This window comes from Monopterus albus, unplaced genomic scaffold, assembly GCF_001952655.1.
Source record: "Monopterus albus unplaced genomic scaffold, M_albus_1.0 scaffold61.1, whole genome shotgun sequence".
In the NCBI taxonomy this organism is placed as follows: domain Eukaryota; kingdom Metazoa; phylum Chordata; class Actinopteri; order Synbranchiformes; family Synbranchidae; genus Monopterus; species Monopterus albus.
In genome coordinates, this window is record NW_018127941.1 from 1,200,860 (window position 1) to 1,226,599 (window position 25,740).

A 25,740-nucleotide genomic window follows, 5' to 3' on the forward strand; every position below is an offset into this window, starting at 1 on the left:
TGTCTTCTCATATTATGGAGGAAGAAACACTGACACCTGAATATCTGAAAAGTAAGTGGACCCTTTTTTTGTATTTTGGCATTTCCATGTGTCTTATTTTTGTTACCGTGTTACTTAACCTGAATATTTAGTCATCAAGTGTGAGTAAAAATTTTTAACATTGTTATTTTTTTATTTTTAGCAAAAAATCAGCTGGAGTTCTGTTGCCACATGCTCCGAGGAACTGTTGACCCCAAAGATCCCCCTGTATATGAATATGTCAAGTTCATTGGAAAGTTCAAGTCCCTTAATAATGGTAAGTTTCACTATGCACAGTGTTTAATTTTTCAGGTGTGTTTCCTTGAGCAAAACGTTTCTTTTGTTCCATTACTCTCCAGTGCCTAATGGTACCCGAAATGGTTTTGAAGGAGTGATCCAGCGATCGCTTCACTCAGTGTGTCTCATTGCAACTGTGAGGCTAGCCAAACCACAGTTTATCAAGGTAAGAAGCATTAGCAGGTCTTCCGCTTCTCACTTCTCCTGTTATCCTGTCGCCCAGTCACCCCAGGAAAACAACACTTTATGTGTAGTCTCCCATTTGCCAACTTTTTGTTTTTGTCTGTTATCCACTGTGTAAATGTTTTACTTTAAACCGAGTTTGGAATAAAACTGATATGATACCTCATCAGTATCTTGGAATAACATATAAAACGGTGGTATTAAAGCTAAGTGAATGAAAGCGACATATTTTCAAATAGTAAGGCAAAGTAATGAAGGATACACAGTTCAAAAACCTGTGGTACAACACAACAGGTGTAAAATGGACAATAACCTTTTAAGAGAAATTGAATGCTCTTGAGACTCACCTTATTTCCTGGAGGTTCAGATCATCAATGGCTCAGATCATTTACATGTGTTTTTTTTTTTTTTTTTTTAATAAATGTAGAAAATGTCTACATTCTAATCTTCCATCCCAATGTTCTTGCAGGAGATGTGCACTGTCGAAGAGCCAAATGAGGAATTCACCTCCAGGCATAGTTTAGAGTGGAAGTTTCTCTTTTTGGATCACAGGTATGGATCAGTGTTTTTATATTTGTCAGCAGCCTTTCAAAAGAAAAATCATTTCATTGTTGTTTTTTTTCCCCCATTGCATAAAGATATCATTTGCATTGCTGTTTGTGTTTATGTATTCTATAGTAATGCATTACCAAAGGATCATTTATTAAAGGTGTTTTCTACCTACTCTGTTTAGTTCAGTTCAGATTCAGTCAAACTGTAGCGCAGACCAACAAATGGACTGAAACCACCTGAAAAAGAGAAAATTGGTCCACTTTCATTTGACTCTGGTGTAGTTCATTAGTGGTGTAAAAGCAAAATTGACCTACACCACTGTTCAAAGTTTGGGGTCCCCTCAATTTTTCCTGTGTGTGTGTGTGTATATATACATAATTCAAAACACAGTTGCCACACACTTGTGACATTCTTTATACAACAAATCAAAATATTGTTGGGATAGAGAGCACTGTTGTAGAAGTTCCCACAAGAATGTTGCACTTGTACAGTAGGTTGCTTTGCTTTCACTTTTCATCTGGAAATCTGGACACTGTGCTGCATTTCCATCATTTGAAGTCTACCGTCTTGTTCATTGTAGTAACAGTCTTTTCTACCACTGCTTTGGCACTGCCTTTGGGTCACCTATAGGAATTGCATCAATTTTCAGGGCTTGATTTACTTCCACTGCTGAAGAAAAGATGTAAGTTAACCTATAACTTGATCCCTAAAAAAAGGCCTGTTTTACATGAAATTACTCACATTTTTAGCTTTAGATTGCTCTTCTTGTTTATTTTACCTCTGGCAGTTCACTCTTTGCCTGGAATCATTTAAATTTATTGAATGGACTTCTGCTGCTTAAATGTCAAAATACAAAGTGGAAAAATTGAGGTGTCCCGAAACCTTTGACTGGTACTGTACCACAGGACTATGTGAGACCAGTTATGTGTTTTACCATAAATCTAACAGCTAAACTACTGATAAATCCATCTGATGATTTTAAATCTTCCAATTTGTATAGGCAATGCCCTGCCCATACTTGCATGGGATAGTTGTGTAACATTTGGGAAGTAATCATACCAAAAACTCAAGGTCCAATATTGATCACAATATTAAAAGATGAAGAAATAAGATGGAAAAAAATGCCCTTTAATAAATAATAATGAAATAACCATAGGTAATACTCAGACAGATGCCGTCATAGTCCCACAATAGTGTTGAGACATTTTTCCATCGCAGTTTTGTGAAACTGCAAATATCGTTACATCCCTAGTAACAAAGGTAACACATGCATATCACCATGCGATTTTCCCTGATATATCTAAAAGTGAAAAAGAGTTAATCACAAGTATGTTGAGCTTGTGTCCTACTCAGTGGATTGTAGCACTAAAACATTAGTGAAACTAGTGAAAGGTTATTTCTTCATGAGTGTTTTGTGATTCTAGAGACCACAAATAAACTTGTAGGTCAGAACAACTTGCTCTCAATCACTAGAATTTGATATCCACACATCTCCACATAGTGCTGATAATGTAATACGGCATTTAATACAAATGATGTAATACAAAACTGTCTAATTAACAAGTTGCCTTCAGTCTATACAACTTCATGTTTACCTCTGTTGGCTTGTTTGTAATAAACCGGTGTGAAGACGAACCAGACCAGAACTAAAAGGCAACAGTGGATCGTTTCCCCTTTTTGTTGGATCAAATGAACCAAATTACTGACAACATACTTTTTACCTTTGACAAGCAGCCAGTAAAGATGTACTGCATGACTAGTGGATGGTTCATTTGTGAACCAGAGTGCTTGACAAGTCATTATGGTATCGTGGTTGGGATCAGTGGGATCAAAATATGTGCTAACAAGCTTATTGTTTGCATATGATTTGCACTTGTTTTGTCTGCAAGAGACACTTTATGAAAATTTGTCTAAATGGTAATGCATTGATATGACTCTTGTTGTACTTAAAAGAGGAGAAGAAAGTTTACAGAGATGTTCCAGATCTCAGTGACATTTACTGTTTGTCCAGAGCTCCACCCATCATAGGTTACCTCCCATTTGAGGTCCTAGGTACATCGGGTTATGACTATTACCATGTGGATGACCTGGAAACACTGGCCAAATGCCACGAACATTGTGAGTACAGCTCTGTCACCTCACAATATTAAAGTGACTTGATCTGCAGTTGTCATCTGCTGCTGATTTTGAAGCTGTAAATATCAATCTTCTCTTTGTGTGTCTGTAGTGATGCAGTATGGCAAAGGAAAGTCCTGCTACTACAGATTCCTCACCAAAGGGCAGCAGTGGATTTGGCTTCAGACCCACTACTACATCACCTACCACCAGTGGAACTCCAGACCAGAGTTTATTGTCTGCACACACACTGTTGTAAGGTGTGTTGCAAAGTCACCCCCTTATATTTAGACACAAAAATAGAAAAATGCATCAGACAGATCAAAGGTCAAAGTGTTTGTCATATGCAGAGTTAGGAAACATGTTTCCCTGTACAATGAAATTCTTACTTTGCTGTCCACATGAATGCCACAAAATACAAGTGAAATATAAAGTAGATGAGCTATAACACAAATCTAAGGCACTTTAAAGCAACAATTGAAAGAAGCACAATAAAAATACAAGAACACAATGTAATGTAGAGAGAATATATGCTACGTGGGAGCCGTGAAAATATCTTTCACTTTAATTAGAATATTCTATACAACTATATATATATATATGTATTTTATATGCTATACAGTTATGCTGAAGTAAGAGCAGAACAACGCAGAGAGCTTGGAATTGAGGAATCACAACCTGAGGTCTCAGCAGACAAGGTGAGATGTTTGTCCAACACAACATAGACTTTTTGCCAATTCTTTCTAAGGACACCCAGAACCAGTTATGAGCCCTTAATACACTGATAGTGACTGTAGTCACTGTCACAACCCCTTTGTTATCTGGGGTCCCACAGGGCTCCATTTTGGGGCCTTTGCTGTTTTCTCTGTATTTACTTCCCCTTGGCTCTATCTTTAGGAAACATGGGGTCTCTTTTCACTGTTATGCTGATGATGTCCAGATTATCATGCCACTGACTAAAAAGGACACTTACTCGATCCAACCGCTTTTAGCATGTCTTGCAGATATTAAGGCCTGGATGTCGTTAAATTGCCTGAAGCTAAATGATGCAAAAACGGAGGTTATAGTATTTGGCCGGAATATGTCTGGCGACCCTCCTCCGGTAGACCTAGGCTTTTTGGGGCAGTATGTGCGATCCGTTGTCAATGATTTAGGTTTTAGAATAGACTCGGATCTGCGAATGGAGAGCCAGATAAATGCTGTTGTAAAATCTGGTTTTTTTTATTTAAGGCAGCTTGTGAAATTAAAGCCCTTTTTGTCGAGGCAGCATTTGGAGACAGTGATCCATGCGTTTGTTACATCACGCATGGATTACTGTAATGCACTGTACGCTGGAGTTGGTCAATCGGGGCTTGCCCGCCTCCAGAGGGTCCAGAACGCTGCCGCTCGGCTATTGGTTGGGGGGCGTAAGAAGGATCACATAACGCCCGTACTGGCATCTCTCCACTGGCTTCCGGTGCATTTTAGGGTTCGTTTTAAGATTCTTTTATTTGTTTATAAATCTTTAAATGGGCTGGCACCTTCTTATCTGGTGGAACTTTTGCATCCGTATAATCCATCGCGGTGCCTCAGATCAGCAGATCAGCTTCTTCTGGAGGCACCAAGGGCTAGGCGTAAAACTGGGGGGGACAGAGCCTTTGCTGTGATAGGTCCAAACCTATGGAATGCCTTGCCGCTTTATATTAGGCAGGCCCCCTCACTGCCCACTTTTAAGTCTTATTTGAAGACCTATTTTTATTCACTGGCGTTTGATCAGGAATGACACTCTGTCCGTGGTGTTAGTGTTTATACTATTGTTTATAGCTTTTTATGTGTTGATTTTATATTTGTATGATATGTTAAGTGCTTTGGTCAGCTGTGCTGTGGTAAAGCGCTATATAAATAAAGTTGAGTTGAGTTGAGTTGAGTAGTGACTGTACCTTACCTCACAGCAGTCCCAGGATTCAGGCTCTGAGTCCCAGCTCAACACTACCAGCCTGAAGGAGGCTTTAGAGCGCTTCGACCACAGCCGGACACCCTCGGCCTCATCGCGCAGCTCACGCAAATCCTCACACACTGCTGGGTCTGACCCAGCCTGTAAGCAATTTCAACAAAAAGCTGTTCATTGTCAAGCAATGTGACACCACTACATGTTATCTTCTTGGCTAAAACTGTTCCATTTTTAACCCATCATCACAGCATCACAGATGAAGGTTCAGGGAGACAGGAATGCGCCAGGTCGCCAGTCTGTCTCTGCTGTGGAGGTGACATCACAACGAAGATCATCTATTAGCAGTCAGGTCAGTAAAGGGACAAGAACAGTCTGCTGTAAAATGTCTGAATAATTGTGTCTTGGGTCATGAGGGATTTAATTAGGATCAGAGAGATCTGAGGTTCTCTGAACGTTCTATTCTCTTTCTGCTCCTTATCATGATTTTCCTTCTTTTTTTTTTTGTTTTGTTTGGTGTCTGTATTGTTTAAATTAGCAGTCGATGAGCTCCCAAAATACAGGACAGAACGTGGCTCCAGCCTTGGTTTCCCAGCAACAGCAGCCTCAACAGCAACAAGTTCAGACCAGCAGCCAAGTAAAATATAAATCTCATTTTGTGTAAATCTCAAGTTGTGTAAAATTGTTTTACATACGGAACTCTGTCTTGACCCCCTGTGATAAATATGGATGGACATTAAAGAGAAGTATACAGTTCACTTACCAGTTCTGCTCCAGGTGCTAATAAAGAACTTCATTTCTAACCAAATGGAACAGATAACATTCAGTTTGTTGAGCACACATAAAATATATTATTATAAAAAACAAGGAACACCATTAAAGATGTAGTTCTGGATTTTTCAAGTTGGTGCTAAAACAGTATTGATGTATCCCTGTGTCAATGAGTGAGCCTTTTTAGGAACATTATCTTACACACAAGTATCTTTAATCTGGCTGCTAAATAAATAGCATGTTAGGTATTTATTTGCACCTACACCCATGTTGCCCGTTGCTTGTTTCCTTCAAAACACACCAGATGAATGCAGACACGAACCCTGTTCTCCTTCACAGAAGGTGCAGATGAGGCAGGAATAAACAGAAGAAACACATGAGTATATAATCCAAACACAGGAGCAGGTTTTACAGGTGTCCCAAAATCACAAACTGCAAAAATAATCCAGCTGTCAAGGTACAAACTCATTTCCACGTTATCTCTGAGCACAACTCTAGTAGTAAACATGGTTAAAACGTACATGCGACTACTATAACATATCCCTCTGCAGCAGCTCAACAAGGTACTGTCCAGGGAGCTTTGTTTTAAATAGACTGTAACTCTTAAATATACTGACTCAAATTAGCTTAGTGGGACAGGTGAAGCTGCATTTGAGCCACAGCCCAACTTTAGAGTGCATGTTTTTACCAAATGAGAGTTGTATAATTGGTCCCTCACTTTTTGCAGTTTACCACTGTCCTGGGTGGAAACATTCAGGGTCAGTGTGGGGAGCAGGAGAGGTGGCAGTGACTTAGACCTATTCTCACGTACATAGGGATACATCAATATTGTTTTAACACCAACTTGAAAAATCCCAAACTATTCCTTTAATACCATGACGGTCAGTGCTAAAATTTGTTAGGACTCACAGATGCAACTCAAATGTGCTTGGGCAGGGGGGTCTGTGTCCAACTGGATGGTTGCTCTCATGGCGTTGTTCCCCCTGTAGCCTTATAGCCTAGTTGGATAATGGAGGAAGTGGTAAACACAAAGTATACAGTGTGTGAACAGGATCATATTGTCCCGTCTATGCAGTATATAAGATGTGATTCTTAAAGGAAAATGTAGCGTAGTCTGAGTAATGTATGATTGGCCAAACAAACTCAGCCACTACAGATGTCCAACTTTTTTTGATTATGGTTATGCCCTGGTCTAGGGGAACCTCAGCATAACATGCATGGCTTCCCCACCCTTTCCACTCCTAAGAAAGGCCAACAGCACAGGTGATTCTAACTTTAAGGTAACAATTTTATTTACTTCAGAGGTGATCCATGCCCAAAACAACAAACAATTGTGCTGAGGGCTTCCCACTGTAACCATGTGCTAAAGAAGTGCTGAATACAGTATGTACAGTGGTATATTTACAATGATTCGTCTAAACCAAAACCTCTAAAGGTTTATTTATCTAATGCAGACTTAGTATTTCACCATGATTTGCCTTTTCTCACAATCCTCTGCTTACAACCTCACAGAACAACAACAGTCAGATTGCTGGCTTGCTTGGGAGTGACTGAGTGGAGAGAGCAGGTTGCTGTCAGTTGGGGTTTAAATAGACTGAGGTGAACAGCTTTTCCAATCAGGCAGCAGTGATTTGTTCAAAAGGGCCAACCCTGGAACAGCACTTGTAGCTCATCATCCAAACACACATATACACTATGCAAAGTCACATCAAGAATAATGACCCAGTGTCATAACAATTAGTTACAACAACATGTTCTATCTGTACAAAGGCAGTGTTGGAAAAGACTGTGTTCCTCCACCCTCTGAAGGATTATTAGGGAAAAGACCATTGGCCAAGGAAATCAGACCTTTTCAGGGTTTCATCCTATAGCAGGATAATGAGCCAAAAAACACCTTGAGGCTGTGTAGAAGTAAAGAACAAGACAGTTGGCTTCAAATGATGGAATGGCAGCACAGTGTTCAGTTTCCAGATGAAGAGTGAAAACAAAGCAGCCTACAAGTGCTACATATTTGTGGGAAGTTCTGCAACACCCAACAATGTTTGATTTCAGTTGTAAACAGAACGCCACAAGTGTGTTCGGTTGTTCATTTACACTAATAACAACTGGAAAAATTGAAGTGTTATAAAAATTTTGACAGGTAGTATAGTTCAAACAGAACAACTAAACATTTTATATAAAAAGCTTTCAGTCTGCCATGAAAGCACCACTGACCCAGTCTCTAGGATGAATAGCTAGTTTCATGCCACACCAGATGTGGGCATTCACAAGTGAACTGCCTCAGTAACTGCTATTTCTCTTCCTGCTGTGTTTGCACACAATTGTTCTTTGACAGTCAATGGTACAGTTCTCCACCCAGCTAGAAGCCATGCAGCACCTGAAAGAGCAGCTGGAGCAGAGGACCAAGATGATTGAGGCCAACATCCAGCGGCAACAGGATGAGCTACGGCAGATCCAGGAGGAGCTGCAGAGGGTGCAGGGACAGAACCTGCAGGTGAGTCTGAGGAGCTGTTTAGAGTGCATGGCAAATGTGAGTACATACAGTCAAAGAAATCTAGAGTACAGTATACTCACTTTGATTCTATGATTTTCATTGCATTTACTGTTTGGGTGGATCTTTTGCTGTGGGATACAGTAGGACTAAATCTCAGCTCTGTTCAGATGACCCAGGGGAATGCTGTGCAGCAGGGGGGAACGCTCAGCATGCAGGGCCAGGTGGTCCTTGCAGGGACTCTACAGAACAGCACGCCGCAACAACACACTGTCCAGGCCCAATCCCAGCAACAAACACTCCTACAGGAGCAGAGCGCAGCACTCTCACGGGTCAGACAAAACCATTAGTTGGTCTTTTTGCCTTGACATCCATTAAAAATATCAAACCTAGTATGTTTTCTATCTTGTCACTGACTCTAGTTCTGTGTATTTCAGTCTCAGCGGCTGTCTGTCACTCTGCAGCCTCAACAAAATCCACTGCCTGCATCTCTCTACAACACAATGATGATCCCTCAGCAAAGCCCTGCTAACATGGTCCAGATTGCCAGTAGCCTGACTCAGAATGCTGGACCCAATACTCCTGCTGTAGCTACATTTGCACAGGACCGCACAGCTCAGATTAGGTTTGCATCTTCACTAAAAACAACTCCTCAGTTAATTGACATGGTTACATTTAATGTTTTTAAACAGGTGAGTTTATTTTGTAGTAAGTTTTGCACTGATTGCACCACCATTCACCACTTGTATCTGATGTTTTAAAGTGAAGTGTTTCTACAGTGCAGTTCCATATGTGCAAGGACCTTTGCCTACTTCCTGTCTCTTACAGATTTCCTGCCAGCCCTCAGCTGCTCACCAAGTTAGTGACAGGACAGATGGCATGTGGGGCAGTCATGGTCCCCACAACCATGTTTATGGGCCAAGTGGTGACGGCCTTCGCTCCTCAGCAGGGCCAGACCCAGACCTTTAGCATTTCCCAGCAACCCTCGCTGCAGCAGCAGCAACAACAGCAGCAACAACAGCAGCCAGAACAGCAGGTACAGCTGCAGTCACAGGTCACAGCCATGCAGCCGGGGCAGGCTCCACTGGCCCAGCAGCACACACAGTTCCTACAGGTGGGTCTCACATTGAAACACAGTTGCTTTACACTTTTATGGTTCCAAATGACAGTGATAGTTAATTGAACAATTTCAGTAAATTCCCTATGTTGTAAGGAAACTAAGTAAGCTTATGTTTACCAGCATATGTACAGGCAGCTTGCTATTGTAAGTGACCATTTACAATTTAATAATAAAATAAAAGAAGTCAAATTTCAGTTTATTCTCACATGCACATGAATCACCTTACGATTGTGGCATAGGTTCTATCAGTCTGATTCTGAAGAGCAACTAGTAACTAAAGTTACTAAATACACTACATGTAGTGATTTATTTAGTGGTCAAAGTATGAAGTAGCATAAAATGAAAATACTCAAATATAGATACCATAAAACTATACTCAAGTACAGTAATAGAGTAAATGTACTTAGTTACTTTCCACTATACAGTGGGACATTTTTCATTTTTAAAATCAATTTCTTCATGCTCCATGATAAACAAACTATGTAATGTTGACAGTGTTTCTAAATACAGTTAAGCCCAGTTTAACATTTCTCTTCTGCAATTTCCTGTTGTTGGCCAGCACACACCGATACTGTACCTCTGCAGTAAGCTACTGTCAGCCTGGTTGGTTTATTGGTCTAGCTCTAATGGATGCATTAGTGTCAATTTAGATGGCCTTACCTTTTCAAGATGTTTGTGTGTATCACCCCATTTATACTTGGGTTTTAAATGTGTCTTGGATGATCAGATCACAAGTGGACAGCACCAAATACAAGCTCAAACGACCACCAAGATGGATTGTGATTCAGTCACTGAAACCACTTGGCGAGGCGGTGTCGGACACATTTGACCACGTTTCTTTTGTAGTGTGAATGTTAATGTGTCCTGATGCATTCCCAACAAGGACGTTAGAGGGAAATACATCATCCAATGCAGGATGTGGTGGCAAACACTTAAAAAGAAAAGAGAAAATGAGGAGAAATGTGCAATACAAATCCAATAATATATTATGAACGCTTTCATAATACATTCACATACACATCTGATACTTGTCTCCTTCTTTGGTTAGTGAGACTACTGGCACTTGCCTGGTAACAGACTGACATAACTGTGCACATGGCCTTTTGATCTTTTGGCAGCAGTGTCGCAGCAGTAAAGAAATGGGAACACCAGTGGGCTGCTGGACACCTTGGAGATGCAGGTGTGAACAGTGATGTGTCTCAGCTGTCTGGTTGTGTTTGGATCACCGAGACGCATTTTAAGACCAAGTCTAAATGTGGTCTGTTTCTCTCAGTATCCTCAGTATCATAGTTCTCTCTGTTCACAACAGCTACAATGAGTTTGTTTGGCCAGTCAGAGTTGTGTAAGGTGGTGTCATTACAAACTCCATAAAATGAATACAAAGGGTCATAATTTCAAATGTTCAACCACAAAGCTGCCTAGTGCAGTTATGTTAAATCTTGACATACTGTGCAAGACTCGATGGGTTAATTTCTGTACCAAAATCCAGCTAATGCAAATTTTTCACTTAAGGCTCCTCGGCTTCTTCACGGAAACCAATCCACCCAGTTGATCCTGCAGGCAGCGTTCCCTTTGCAGCAGCAGCAGGGTACGTTCAGTGCCACAACCCAACAGCAGCAGCAACAGTTACAACAGCACCATCAACAACAGCAGAAACAGCAACTTCAACAGCAACAGGCCCCTCACAGAGCAGATAGCTTGTCTGACCGTTCTGCTACGCAGCCACAGTAGCTGGCTAGAGCCAATCAGAAGTGGACTGAGCCAAACCCAGGCATGGGTGTCTTTGTAACAGGAGTCTAAAGAAGAGTTCTGCTCAAAGTGCAGCACTGAGATGGTGCCTCAGATGCTGAGAAGTGATTGGATGGGTAGGATATGGCTTCCCTCCCTTCACAAGGATCTTTTGCTGTTTGCACAAAGTGCCGCAGAGATCCCAGCACTGGGCTGGTTGTGGCTCTGTCAGTTGGCTTTTGACCTGGGTCAAAGCCTTTTCTTCAACAAAACAGGGAGCCACAGTTCCTGGTATGCCTCCCCCCTGCCCTGTTCCTCTCCTTGTGTGTTTAGTGTGTGTGCATGTGGGCTATAGTCACCCACACGGGATTATTTTATGCAGAGTTAATGCAGTGGAGCTTCTATCGGAGCTTCACAGATGTCCTGCAGCAGCCAGAGCCGTGTTTGTTTTGGATGTTTTCCCCTATTCTTGTTTTTCATGTAAAAATAATTATGGGTCAGAAAATATTTTTAAGAATGTGGTGTAGATTGAATCTCTACTGTACAGAATGTGTAATATATATGTAAATATATCGAAAAAGAAAGAACTAATATTTTATATGATGCATGAAATTCAACACGTAATCTGTTATTTGCAGCTTTGAATATGTTTTTTTTTCTAGTAGTCCAAGGAAAAAATCTTAAAATGCTCAGTGGCTGATATTTTAACAGACTTCCTTTCTCTTAGGGGATGTGTTTGTGTGTCTGCATAGCAGACAATGCTGATGCTGTTTGTTTAATCCTTAACCCATATTTTCACAGAATTTCATAGTAAGAATATTATAGACACCGTGACCCCGTTTGGGACTGAGCGGTATAGAAGATGGATGAATGAATATTATAGACATGTCTTAAATGATTTAAAGATATGCTTTAAGATCTGCACACTAAAGACTCAAAATTCAGCCTGAGTCAGTTATTGTGAATGAACTAAAGGCTGTAAGGTTAAGCTAAAGGTATGCAAGATTTACTTTCCACCGAGATTCCTCCATTCATAAATTCATAACCATCCATAGTATCTGTAAGGTACTGCACCTGGAGACACTTTTTTCCATGTACAAACATTTGCTCCTTAAAATATTTTGAAATTTTCCAAATTGACCCATTGGCCGGTTGATAATATGTACTGTATTTCAATGATTTAGCTTGAGGGAAATGGTTTGTACTAGCATAAGACTAGTCAAGTTATGATCATCTAGCCATTCATCTGGATCAACACGGTACACAGAGGTCTATACATCCGAGCATCCTCCTCCAGTTCTCTGTGGAGGAGGATGCTTTCCCTTTATCACCAGTCAATTTATAAATTAATTAGACATTAAATAAATTAAAACCTTTACTTCTTATACTGTTCTGTTGACCTCTCATTGGCCCATTTTAGCTTCAGGTGGTTAGCCCACTGGCATAACCACTGTTGTTTCAGCATAAACATAAGCATAGGGCAAATGGGAAATGTTGACGTTGGAACCCCAAAACAATAAGCCAGATACTGCTGAAATGCTCTGTAGAGCTGAGGGGAACTGCACAGTCAGCTGGTAGTGGGGACCACCCTCCTGTCTGTTCTCAGTCTCACTATAAACAGAGATGACCTCTAAGTTACTCAGCAGACATTCTGGTTTAGCAGCCTCCTCACTAGCTTATCCAATCCACCATCAGATGGCATCAAGCTGACAGCTCAGCCCATCCTTCATCTGCGTGAAGTGACATGTCTACAGGTCAGCCACTGACCTTTTGGCCCAGGATGTCTAATGATACAGTCCCACATGTACTTAGAGTAAGCAGCGCCTGTTGTTTCAGTAAAGCACTCCTAGTCCAATAACATCAATCCAATCCCGTCTCCATCACTGTTTTTACCACAGACATTCGCACTTTTCAGTTTAACACAATGAACAAGCAAAACATTCATCACTTGTGTAAAATGTGAGGGATGCACCAGTTGTGTTTGGCCTAAGCCTAGCCTTGGGTAGCAATGGAGAAATGCTAAGAATCCTTATTTGTGGCTCACTGCATGGGGATATTGGACCAGTGAGCTAACACACACATAGCCTTCTTCCTCCAGGCTGAAGTGGCTCAGTTTATGTTTGTCAGGAGAGAATCACATGTAACAGCTGCTGTTTCTACTGTGAGAAGCCCTGAAGCCCAGTTCAGTTTGTGTTTGAACATGTAAAAAAATTGGTTTGGATAAGATCTTTAAACCTTAAATATAAACTTGGCATTATAATGCTTCAGTTTAACCCCAAAGCTGTCATCTTTAGATGTTCAGTAAGAGTGCAAGAGTCGCATTATCAGGAGATGGCTCCCAATATGGTTTATTAATTGACATTTCAAAGGCATGGCTTGGTCATGTTTTTATGAAAGTGACAGTCCTGTTGTCTGTTGGCCAAATGTGACATTTAATACCCTTTCTGTACTGTATTTTAATTTTAAAATACAGATCTATGTGGAATACATTATTAATTTTTAAAATTGCAGTTAAAACATCTAAGGGACTGTATGAAAATGACTGGGGTGGGGCAGATGGCTGAACTGACTTTTTTTGAAAAGCACCCAAAGCCTATTAATATTTGCTTTGGATGTTCCCATTGACTTAAACACCATTCCTGCCAATTTCACCTCAAACCTGGTAAGAAATAATGGAAAAATAATTTCTTACACATTCAGTACCGTACATTAGGAGTGGAATTAGCAGTTGCCAAAATGAATTAAAATAACAAACTAGTGCAAAGTTATATCTGACATTGGTCTTACTAACAACTAGAATATAGAATCCTGTTACATAGATTTTGGGCTACAAACTGAAGACCAAATATGATGATGAAATAATTTAGAAATCTGGGGAATTAAAAATTAAGGACCCTCACCTGGTTTGCTAAAAATTTCAGACCCTTCAGCAGAAAGAAAAACACATGACTCTCCACCTTTTCTGATCCCTCTTCTCTCTCTAATCATTTCAGTACAGCACCTAATCTGTGCTTTCTCCACTGTGTTGTTTCTCTGCGGCATAAGGTTTCATAGACACAGCATCTAGCTAGACTACGCTGTAGGCAGACCTCACAGTCTGTGCTTTCTACACAGCACTCCTCCCTCCCTGCTCATCAAAATCAGCCACATATCAGTGTTTACTCACAACAGATTCTCGGCTTAACACTTTACCATGTTTAACAAACCTGTAGAGTGGATGCAAACAGCATTGTGGTGTGTAAGTGTTGCTACTGTATACAGGACCTACAGAAATGTAATTAAATATCACCGTGAGTATCTTGAATGAGGAGATGCATGACTCTGAGAGACTTTGCACAGTGTATGATAGGACAAACGAGTAAATGAGAGAATTATTTTTCTATTGCCAGAATAAACCTCAAAGAGCTACAATATATTTATGTCATCAAACACTTTAACACCATTGCTTTAAATGTGCATACATATGACTAAATATTGACATAAAGAAAAGAAGGATCGAAACTAATTGCGCTACTTGTGAGTTTATGGTTATGCAACAACTTAAAATTTAAGACAAAAACAAAGTTTTAAATGACAACTTTGGCTTTTAAATTGTCATGAGTCGATCATTTCCAAGTCACAAAAACATGAGGGAAAACGTGTTGTTATCCAAAGAGGGAAACTCCAGAAGGCGTGCCGCAAATGAAAGGACACTGTGCATTATTACTTGTTACTTGTTGTGTAGTTTTGATGTACACTCCAGAATCTCTGAATGTCCATCACTGTTAACTCTGCTTTCAGTTCATAATTGTGTGGTGATGATGTTTGGCTCATTAAATTGGCTACCACAGTACACCTGATGGCAAAAACATCTTATTACAGGGTTAATTCACATTAAATCCTACAGATTTTGGTCATGGCTCGATCAGTGAGGTCACAGCAGGTGTACTGCAGTGGCTGATGGTAAACACCTGCTGTGATGTCACTGACTCAGGTGTGGCATGATGCTTTAACATTTCAATCCAGATAATATGGCTAGAGACTTCTTCAACTGTTTGGTACAACTTTGTAATAAAGGTTCATAAGTTGTAACTAATGGCTTTATCATCTACTAATGCGTTCTGAATAAGTTAAAATCCATCACATACAGGACATATTCCTATTCATTAACAACTTATTTAGCGACAGATTTGAAGGATCAAACCCCTTCATTTAATTGTATGCTAGCAAAATGATTTGGAGAACAGTTTAGCGCTCTGCCATTCAAGCAGTATTCAAATGTATAACACACCTAGTGTTTAAAGCCCTGTATAATGTTGGCCTTATGTGACTGCCCTGAGTAGATACACCCCTGGTAGCCAGGTTGGTCTGGTGCTTGGACCATGGCATACCCGCTTGCACATCTAGTTAACATTTATAACCACAGATGTGATTATTTATGAAAAACACTGAAAAACCAGTGTAAATAGAAGTGATTAGAACATTTATAACTGCATTATTACAACGCCTAAAGATTTTTTTCCCAACCTGTAATAGGGCTGCAATGAGTGATTGATTTTATTGATTAATCTGATGCTTACTGTCCGTCTGTTGGCCTATTAAATGTTTGAAATTAGTCAAAAGGACCCATCATTTCCTAGTGCACAAGGTAACATCTTCAACACCTAGTAACACCTAGTCCCCTGTTTAGCATTTATGAGCATATAAAAATGTGATACATAGATTATACTACAACACACATGCAGTATGTAGGGGTAAGCAAGTATTTATTAAAGTATTTGTAACCAACTACAGCCAGTGGTGGAAAGTAACTAAGTATATTTAATCAAGTACTGTACTTGCATACAATTTTGAGGTATCTGTACTTGCATACTTTTACTACATTTTAGTAGCGTAATTCAGATAAGTTAATTACTAGTTAGTTTTCAGAGCCAGATTAATACAAAAATTAGAGTACAATCATAAAACTTTATTGATCTCAAGTGGAAAATTCCCAAGCTACCCAGCAGTAATTCAGATAAGTATATAAGATATTTACATTAGCAGCTGCAACACTGTGATGAGTACAATAATGCATCAGTAATTACAATCCAACATGATATACATTCATGTTAAATGTTCCATTTTGCATTGAGTACTTTTAGTGTATGTTTTGATTCTAATACTTTTGTATTTTTCCTTAAGTAATGGAGTGAATGGAGGACATTTACCTTTAACAGATCATTTTAACACTTTTGTATTGGTACTTTAACTTAAGTAAAAGAACTGAGCATTTGTCCCACCTCTGACTACAACTCAACAAGTGCAGGCACGTGAATGACAGAATTAGTGTGTTCGATGTCAAATTGCTCAGTACATAAAATGAAAATTCCTCAAAGCTATGTTTAACTATATTGTGTTGTAAAAGATTTAATTGGTTGCACACTACTTATAAGTACTAAACAGGGGGACTTTAAGTGTTACTAAGTCTTTTTATAGAGGTGCCAGATGTTCATTTTACAGTGCAGGTTCTCCTGCAAGGAATCACAGTGAACTCCACTGCTGCCACCTGCTGTTCGGTTTAAAGTTGAACACCACTTTAGGTTCCAGGATTTTCAAGGTATTTGACCAGAATTATAATGATCCCAATGACATAACTGAATCACTGCTTTCTTAGAAATTATGTGAACCCAAACTTGTGTGTGGAGCACTTTCCCAATAAATAATCCCCATTGCACTGTGATCCACTCCACAGCTTCATACCAACAAAAGGTGTGCTGCCTTGCCTTTACTTCTTGAGCCAAACATTTATAAGTGTAACCATAATCTTTTAAGGCAAATGTATCAATTGTTTGCTTCCTTTCAGACGGAAAATAAACTTCTATGAAACATCTCTGGTGGAACAAGCTGCTGCACTGCTTGTATGAGATGTGTCCGCTTTTGTCTTTCATCTGTAGAATAGTCCAAGTGATTAGTTTACAAATCAGATTAACACATGAAACTTTTTTTATTGAGCATTTGATAGTAATAGTCAATTCAATTAATGTGTATCACAAACTGAATTTTTTTTTCACAGCTGGGCACAGCCTATCGAATACTGACAACACAGCTGAATCCTGCCAGTTAAAAAAATATTTCCACTCTTGTTTAGAGTGCCCTTTCTCCCACCTTGTGTCTACAGTAGGTATGCTAAACAGAAAGAAAATGAAGACAAATAAATAGATACTATTTTACATAACAAGTGAACTGTAGGCTTGAGTTACCTCTCCATGATGAGATGACACTGTAACTAGAACACAGCTGCTTATGGCAAAAGGACTAACATGTACCGTCAGCTTTGTGTAGAATAAAACATGATTTTCTTACCTGGTGTACTCATGTTTACATTCTCTCACATTCACTTTGTAATTCAGGGCAGCGATACTCATAGTGGAAATGGCTTTAATCACACATAGGAAGAGTTGCAAACTGTCCTTTCTTCACCCTGATCAATGTTTGTCTCACTATCGACAACTCACACTGGTACGAGGAAATACCAGGTGAAAAGGGAGGTGGAAAAGTAGCCTGCCTGTAAAACAATCCACTTGCTCGGGCTGCTTTTCCGTGGCCCACCCTGTATAAAAGGCCCCCAGTCAATATCGCCAGTGTGTGACTAGCATTTTGAAGAGATGCACATAAACTACAGGTAAGTTGTGATGCAACTCTGTAGATACTGTACCTACACAGGTATGGTGACGCCTAGATGCAAAGGTATTATAATGTTTCAGAACTCTGCTCCTGCATATCGACACTCACCAAGGGCAACAACTAAGGGAAGTATTTCAATGATGTCTCTGCTTCAAATACAATGTTATATTAAATCAGATATCAAAAATCATTTTTACCGATGTGTTGCTGGTTACATTCTCCTCACAGTGGGCAGCATCTTAAGCAAAGTAGGCCCACCCTGTGTGAGATTTAATACGCTGTAGTAACAGGTATCACCCAGAGAGCAAAGTGGAGTCAAGAACTGAGCAGCCTCAAGTGCTTTCAACAAGGCAGCCAGCAGCTCCGTCTACAGTCACCTGACAGCAGCTGGGCACATGTTAAACAAAGCCCCAAGGGGGGGGACAAAAAAAACACCAACCACTCAACACTTTAAAACAAAGTAAGGATTTTAAATGGACTCAATCTGAGGTGGCTAAATATCAGGAAAATACTGCATTGTCTGAGTCCCACGACCAAGTGTTGGGTTTAATCTTCTTCCTCTTTCATGCCTTGAGATGAGGTCACAGCTCTTAGATGGCCACGGTCCGGCCTCCTCTTCTACTGCAACTCTGTTCCACAAGATTCTGTAAGTCAGTGTTCTCCTCTCATTACTGACTTTGCATAAACCTTCCTGGATTTTCAGTTCTAAACTAAATCTGCATTTAATATCTGAACTTCATAAAAATAAAGTGATTATTTTGATAACCTTAAACAATGACACCTCCCATGAGGCACTGGTGTGTATGACAGGTAAGACTCCTGGGAAATCTCATTTAATATTTAACCTCAACCTCTATAAGAAAACATTGATTTACAGAATGTAGTGGAGCAGAGGCATACTGGGAAAAGAAGGACATGTTCATTGTTGAGCTTGTCACACCTGGTGACAGCCACACACAGGGTCATAGCTGCAGTCTCTACAGCAACTTCACCCAATTTTACATGTATATACAAAATAAAACAAAGTTTTTCGTCCAATTAAAATCCAGATTCAGGCTTGATGAACAGGGCGGAGAGGGCAAATGCCAGAAAAACAATCCCTCCAATGATTGTAACTGTGGAAACAAAACAAGAAAACAAATACAATTATATGGTGCCTCAAATAACCAAAAAGTAAAGGTACTTTATTATCAAAGATCAACTGGAGGGTCTTTAGTCATTCATTAATGCAGTGCTTCCTATAGAATTACATTATATGGGAATACTGTCGTTCTGTGCTGTTCATCTGACCTTTCCCTTCTGCACTAGCTCTCACTAGCTCTCCCACAGCAGCAGCATGTTGGCCGCTAATCTCTTCCTACAGTTCTCTCTCTTCCTGACCCTGTCTAAATATATGAACCAAATCAACTGGATCACTAATCACACTGGCCATACTGATCAGCTTTCCCACGTGTATTTTTTGATAATCCCCTGGACCGAGGAGGCAAACATTCAGCATCAGAGTTTAAGAACTAGCATTAACTCTATCCACTTGCAGAGCAGTGCATATGTACTGTATATCCATGCTATATACAGCGTGCTGACCTCAGCAACAGCTGTATTCTAATGTTAGCTTAGCTAGCCTTACTAGCTTGCTTATAACATATTACAAGAGTTGGATCTGTGATTGACACCGGTGTGTTAATAAAAAAAATATTAAAAAACAGAGAGAAGTAGCTGTTCACAGAGGCTCCTTTATGGAGATAAAATACTATGTATGTTACAAATGCGTGTTTAACGTTTTGTCTGTAACAAGCGATTTGTGTGTGTGTGTGTGTGTCATGAGGATCACAAATGCGTGCTGTACAAACTGCACATAAAACACATTTTTACAAATGCTTAAAATCGATTTTTTGTGTGCAGTTCTTTAGAAAACGTACGTACACATTGTTACCTACGCATGCGTGGATCGTCTAACACACACGAATCACCTTCTGTGCACACACTCTCAAAAATCCAGATCCACAAATGCACGGTGCGTTTAAGGACCCGTGGAAAACTCGGACATCTGAGTTTCCAAACCTGTTTCCCAAACAAAAGTATTTACACAGTGCTATTCCTGAGCCTTGCCATGCTGTGTTAGCAGCAAGCCAAACATAAATGTCAATATTACATCGCTACATGTTTCATACCATCTCATAATCAATCAATATCCAGCTGATCCAAAATGTTGAGTTAATCTAACATTAGTAGGTAACACAGAAGCAGACTGTCAACACTAGGTTCAACAGTCTTCCCTGTAATATATCTATGCTTTGCTGTTAATACTCCAGCAGCGGTGTCTCATACTGTCTCGTAATGTTTAATAGTATGTTAGTATCTCTTTATTTTGCTAAAGGCTAAGTTAACTATTAGCACAAGGTTAATTGTTAGCTTTAGCAGTGAGCCAATCCAAGCATTACGTTAATGCTAGTTGTTAAACACCAGTAAACTAATTGCACATCTCATAACATTTGATAGTATGTCAGTATCAGTTTAAAGTTGATCCAAAAGTTAATCTAGTAACGTTAACAAAAGACCAGGAACTTGTGTTATTAGTAGCTGGCTAACTGCAGCATTCAGGCTGCTACCAGAAGCCAAAACCATAGCTTACGAGCTGTTAATAATGGTACGCGTCTCACACTTTCTCAGCGTTAGCCAAATAATAACTACATAAATAACGTAAAGAAGCTCCAGGGTCCGGTTTACATCTAAAAACTGCACACTCTGGCATATTTACTGCCAAAAATAAATTTTAGCAAACACGCTCCTATCACTCAGAAGTTAGCTCTGGCTGATCCCAGGACAGAGGTTTCAGGTATCTGGTTTCAGCAAGTGCAGTCAAACTCTGCATTTGCATAGTCAGCTATGATTGGCTTTCAGATTTCTGTCGTAACAAGTTTTGTTTGCCTGTGGACGTTTGAAATCAGGATTTCTAGGAAGTGGAGTGACACTGCCTCCTTCAGCAGAATAATGTGAAAACACCCTGTTAGTGACAACCTGTGCACATACACTAGTCAGTACAGTAAAAGTCTGACATTTTAGGGCATATAAACATAAAAAAACATGTGTTTGAGTTTAGGGGTTTTTTTAACCTATTTTAAATCAGTATGTGGCGGTCAATGTTGATATTGTGGTGACCTGCCACAAATAAATCAATGTATGGGTAACAATGTTTTCTAGCACACTTTCTTTCAAATTTGCTCCTTTTTCTCCAAGTCAAGATTCACCTTGCATTTATTGCATCTTCCAGACGACCTGGCATTAGTAAAAGTAAATTCACCAGGAATCTTAATAATGCAAAAACAAGCTGCTAACACCGTTACATCCTATAGTTTGCCTTGAGGCTGTCGAGGATCCTCTGACAGGAGCCTGAAAGTGAATCCTTGCTGCAATAACACTGATCTTACAAGGTGATGTTCATGGATAATCATTGCAAGTGAAACCAGATGAGTGACATTTCATGAGAAAGTGCCTCTGATGTGTCACCCGGTACAACCAATATGGAATACACACTAAAGGTTTACTTGAAATTTAAAGCCAGCTTTCAGGTGTATTCGGGCCACCTGAGCAGGACGCCGAGACAATTGAGACTAGTGAGACCAATGCATGCAGTAGAAGCTCAGGCATTAGGAGACAGATATAACAAGAGTACTGTAAATGTCAAGTCTTTACTGATGAAAAGTAGATAAAATGAGTATATTAAAACAAAACATCTTACCTGTTCTGACAGATATTTTCTGTGCAATCATTCGCCCTCCTATCACAGCCAGTCCTGTACAAAAACAGTGCCCAAGTGTACCACCCACTGCAACTCCAAATGGATCCTGGAAGTTTAAAAACAGTGTATAATACTGAAGTTAAAGAAAATGATAGGTTGCTTTGCCTCAGACCTTAATGAGCGGTGTATTATCACAGCAGTGAGGAATGTTTGCTGTGGCATCAAAAGACAAAGAATTTGTTTTGCCTAGAGGCCACACACGGTGAGACTTCAAAATGATTATACTTGAAGATTTACAATTAAAAAAAGTACTAAAACATACAGTTGTGTGCCATAGAATAAATGTGACCCACCTCCCGGGCAGCTAGAATAATGGTTGTCAGCTGCGAGCGGTCCCCCCACTCGGCAAGAAAGGTGAGGGTGAAAGCTTGGATGAAGATGGGTGAGATGATGCTGAACCACTTTCCCTGAGGCTGTGTTGTCCCTGATCCAGCCTCCACATCTGGAGTCCCATTAGCCAGCTTAGACCTCTGGAGCTGCACAGACAACAGAAGACTGATTTTACTGAAACACTCATCATAATGCTCTATTTGTTGTTAAAATATGGGAACGTTTTCATAACTATAGTACGTTTCACTCTCAGATGCAGTACCTGCCACTGGCCACATGTAACAATATCAGGGTTTAATGATTGCTTCAAATTTGAAAGGTTTTGATTAGTCATCATTAACAAGCAGCATTTATGAGAGCAGATCAATTGGTCAGGTCATGAGATGCAAAGCAGTTCCCTTGAGAAGCCTGACTTTCCTCCAGAACAGCTGTGTTTGAAACAACAGCCCTACTTACACAGAAATCGCAGCAAACCTCTGGTGTTTTGACCCTTCTTCAAGGCTGCTTTTTTCATTTATGCCCCGTTTACAAACTAAACTCAAAAAGCTGGCAAACTGCCACTCCTGTTATAATGCTTATCATGACGTCCAACTGCTTCGCTCTCGCTGACACGGCTCCCTCTCCTCGATCACTCTTTAGCTCTCCCTCTCTCATGCAGACCTCAAACCCCTCTTCCTGCTTTGTCCCCTTTATACAAGAGGTCGGGCAAAGCAAAAATATTACTTCTCGTTGTACTGTACCTTTTATACAGAATGGTGAGGCAGAAAACTGCCACACTGAATGGGCAGTGTCAAAGAGGCATCAGAGTTCAAAGATACCGTACAACATGCTGATAAAATGACTTCTAGTCCTTTTAAAAATGCCTTGGGTAGGAGCAGTAAAAAAAAAAAAAAGCGTTATACATTAACTTTGGATTCATTAAAGTTCATTTTTTAATCTTCAAATTGAAGTGCTAAATTAATCTTTCCAGTGTTTCCTCCTGGCATGTACAATTATCACACTGGGATAGAGGTTCCCTCGTGATAATGTTAGACATCTGTGAGTAAGTGCTACTAGTCAGACAAAGTACAAACATGTATGTTTACTTATGTCAACACCCTGGAATTGTAATACCTGATGTTCTGGAAATAACCATGTATTTCTTAAAAACAAAAAAAAGACACCTCTTCATCCTTCTTCTTGATTTCTGCCTGCACTTCCTCCAGCTCCTCTTGGCCTTCATCTGGACTCATTCTGAGCCCCTCTCTCAGCATGCGTATACCAAAGATGGCAAACAGAGCCGTAGATACATAGTATGTGTAGATTCTTGGGATGATGGTAGTTGCATAGCCAAACAGCACTGTGGAGTGGGGAAAGTGATTACCTCATTAGTACTCAGAGAAGAAATAAGATAATCCTTTATTTGAGCTGTGATTCTGTGCAAAACCACAGTATTTATTTCTACTACTGACCAGAAAGGCAAGTCATGATCCCTAGGGCCAGCATAGCACCTATCAGCACGGTGAGACGATTGTAACGCATGGCCATGATGGCTGCGATAAAAAATGTTTTATCTCCCAACTCAGAGACGACGATGACAGATATAGAGGCCGCAAAAGCATGGATGAAACCCAGGTTTCCTTTTGTGGAACCATCTTCAGAAACTCCTACTGGATGGGCACTTGTGACTTTCTGCAAAGAACAGAGACATAGTATTAAGATGACATTTGCATACACTTTATGATAACCGTCAAACCTGCACGTCAGGCTGTTCTGGCTACTAGCCCAGTACTGGAAAGAACACCAACGTTAATGGAAATGCAAACAAAACAGGTGACATTGTATCGGCGTGGCCTCCTCGGACAAACATCCACACGTCTGTCATTCAAATATTTGCTACCCTTACAAATTATAGACTAACTTTATCCAATTGAGCCGAACACCCAAAACACAATGTGATTTGACACTGTCGGCATGCTAGCTAGCTAGCTGGCTAGCTAGGAAGCAGTAGCCTCACCGGCGTCTAAAACTGTTTCCTACCGACGACAACAAAAGGTTTGATGGGTGATAATGAAGTTAAAGCTTCTACCTCTTGTGTAGACTGCGCTTGAACAGACTTGTGTTCCTCTGGAACAGCATCAACTGCGACCGAAAACAACAACAAGGCAGCGAGCGGGACCAAGATACACATCAAATTCCTATCCGTCCGTCCATCTATTTCGCCGACCATGACAGGCATTATTGCTTTGAAAACACTAAATAAAAACAGTTCCCAAGTTAATTTGCCCTCCGTTATTCAATTAATATCGTCGACAACCAAACTGGCAAACTTCATATTAGCAAACTGTGCAATCTGAGAGACTTTTCGGTGCTACACGTCACAATTACACCGACCAAGCCGACTCAATGAGGAAGTTGGAATCTTGCTTCCGCATCGCGAACCAAGCAAGAAAGATGATTGGACCATTAAAAGAACTACGCTAGTAGGATGACGCACACATTGGACACTTCAGTGATTGGACAGTCTCACTGTCAGTAACAATTCCGTACCAACCGTAATTATTCAGTTCAGTATTTTAACGAAAAAATTGTTTCAGTCTAAGTCATAAAAGACACCAGTTAAAAGACTGGGGCTTAAAATTTGGTAACAACCGTTAAACCTCTTATGTACTAACTTGCTAAATACTTATGTAGTTTTAAGAGCCTTAAAAGTCTGAATATTCTGTATATAATTGATTGTACTAGGATAAAAGTCATACAATTCCATAGGCTATATTATATATTGTATAATAATTGTATAAACGCTTAAAAACACAAATGCTCTGTACATTTATAAATTAGAGTAGAGTAGAGCAGGTACTTTATTGATCCTACAGTGGGGAAATTTCTGTGTTACAGCAGCAATAGAGAACAACCAACATAACACCATAAGAACACATAAGAACAGAACTTCATAAAAGCACGGAAAAGAACACAACGAGGACACAGTTGCTGTAACTTGCTGCCACTCCACAGTGCAACAAAGAACACTTAGTCTTAAAGTAAACAGTTACATAAAGGCAACAAAGCATCAGAACAGATACACACAAGTAGCGTCATCAGAAAGTTACATTTTACACAGCACAAATAAGCAAATCAAAGGCACCTCAAAACAGGGCAGAGTAGCACTGGAGAGAATCAGGAACAGCAGTAGAGACTAAACAACCAGGAAATCAAGAACAATTGAATATTACTCACACAATTAATCCCACAATGGGGGAGAGAAACCTGTGTTTCAGCCATAAGGATGTCTGAGGAACTACTCAAACATACCTAAAGCAGGGCAATGTACAGTATTTGAGAGAGATCAGGAACAAGATATTACACATGAGCCTATTTACAATGCATTTTACCCCAGGATTTGAATATTGCACCTCAGTTGACTATTACATAGTCCCTCATAATTTCACCTAGCTTATCCCTGCAGTGATGTATTGTACAGTCTGATTACGACCTACGGTAACGCTCCTTCTTACACTGGGGATGTAACAGTCTCATGCTAAAAGAACTGTTCAGAGCCACCACTGTGGGGTGCAGGGGATGGGTGGGGTTATGCATGATGGATGTTAGTTTTACCAGCATCCTTCTGTCCACCACCTCCTCGATGGAATCCAGGGGGCAGTCCAGGAGAGAACCAGCTCTCTTAACCAGCTTGTTTAGTCTCTTTCTGTCCCTGACCGTGCTACCTCCTGCCCAACCCGCAACAGCGTAAAAAACAGCAGATGCCACCACAGAATCATAAAATG

At 40.1% G+C, this 25,740-nt stretch overlaps 2 protein-coding genes across 3 annotated transcripts; one reads left to right on the top strand and one right to left on the bottom strand.

Moving 5' to 3' along the window:
- Window positions 1-6: 6 nt before the first annotated feature.
- Window positions 7-11,789, top strand: LOC109961996 (circadian locomoter output cycles protein kaput-like). 2 transcript variants are annotated; one of them, XM_020603316.1, is made up of 15 exons: window positions 7-51; window positions 182-295; window positions 378-481; window positions 968-1,050; window positions 3,062-3,168; window positions 3,278-3,425; window positions 3,788-3,863; window positions 5,097-5,241; window positions 5,344-5,444; window positions 5,634-5,729; window positions 8,199-8,357; window positions 8,525-8,686; window positions 8,792-8,979; window positions 9,183-9,468; window positions 10,987-11,789. In XM_020603316.1, the coding sequence occupies exons 1-15, from the start codon at window positions 15-17 to the stop codon at window positions 11,203-11,205; spliced, it is 2,025 nt and encodes a 674-aa protein (XP_020458972.1). In that variant the 5' UTR covers window positions 7-14; the 3' UTR covers window positions 11,206-11,789. The 2 variants fall into 2 exon arrangements, with proteins under 2 accessions (XP_020458972.1, XP_020458971.1); XM_020603315.1 differs by having other exon boundaries at window positions 5,100-5,241; window positions 5,631-5,729.
- Window positions 11,790-17,148: 5,359 nt separating this feature from the next.
- On the bottom strand, window positions 17,149-24,388 carry tmem165 (transmembrane protein 165). The gene is made up of 6 exons (XM_020603317.1): window positions 24,045-24,388; window positions 23,428-23,647; window positions 23,140-23,315; window positions 21,940-22,122; window positions 21,587-21,692; window positions 17,149-18,962 (listed from the first exon to the last, which is right to left on the bottom strand). Exons 1-6 carry the CDS (start codon window positions 24,192-24,194, stop codon window positions 18,886-18,888), a joined length of 912 nt encoding a protein of 303 aa, XP_020458973.1. The 5' UTR covers window positions 24,195-24,388; the 3' UTR covers window positions 17,149-18,885.
- Window positions 24,389-25,740: the final 1,352 nt, after the last annotated feature.

Bases quoted from the DNA above. Each gene is read 5' to 3' on its own strand.
- LOC109961996 (XM_020603316.1), top strand. From the start codon at position 15: ATGGAGGAAGAAACACTGACACCTGAATATCTGAAAA. The intron at 5,445-5,633 runs GTCAGTAAAGGG...TTAAATTAGCAG, and splicing joins GATCATCTATTAGCAGTCAG to TCGATGAGCTCCCAAAATAC. The intron at 8,687-8,791 runs GTCAGACAAAAC...TGTGTATTTCAG, and splicing joins AGAGCGCAGCACTCTCACGG to TCTCAGCGGCTGTCTGTCAC.
- tmem165 (XM_020603317.1), bottom strand. From the start codon at position 24,194: ATGCCTGTCATGGTCGGCGAAATAGATGGACGGACGGATAGGAATTTG. The intron at 22,123-23,139 runs GTGTCTTTTTTT...TTGTCTGTGCAG, and splicing joins TCAAGAAGAAGGATGAAGAG to CTCCAGAGGTCTAAGCTGGC. The intron at 21,693-21,939 runs GTGGGTCACATT...TTAAACTTCCAG, and splicing joins TTATTCTAGCTGCCCGGGAG to GATCCATTTGGAGTTGCAGT.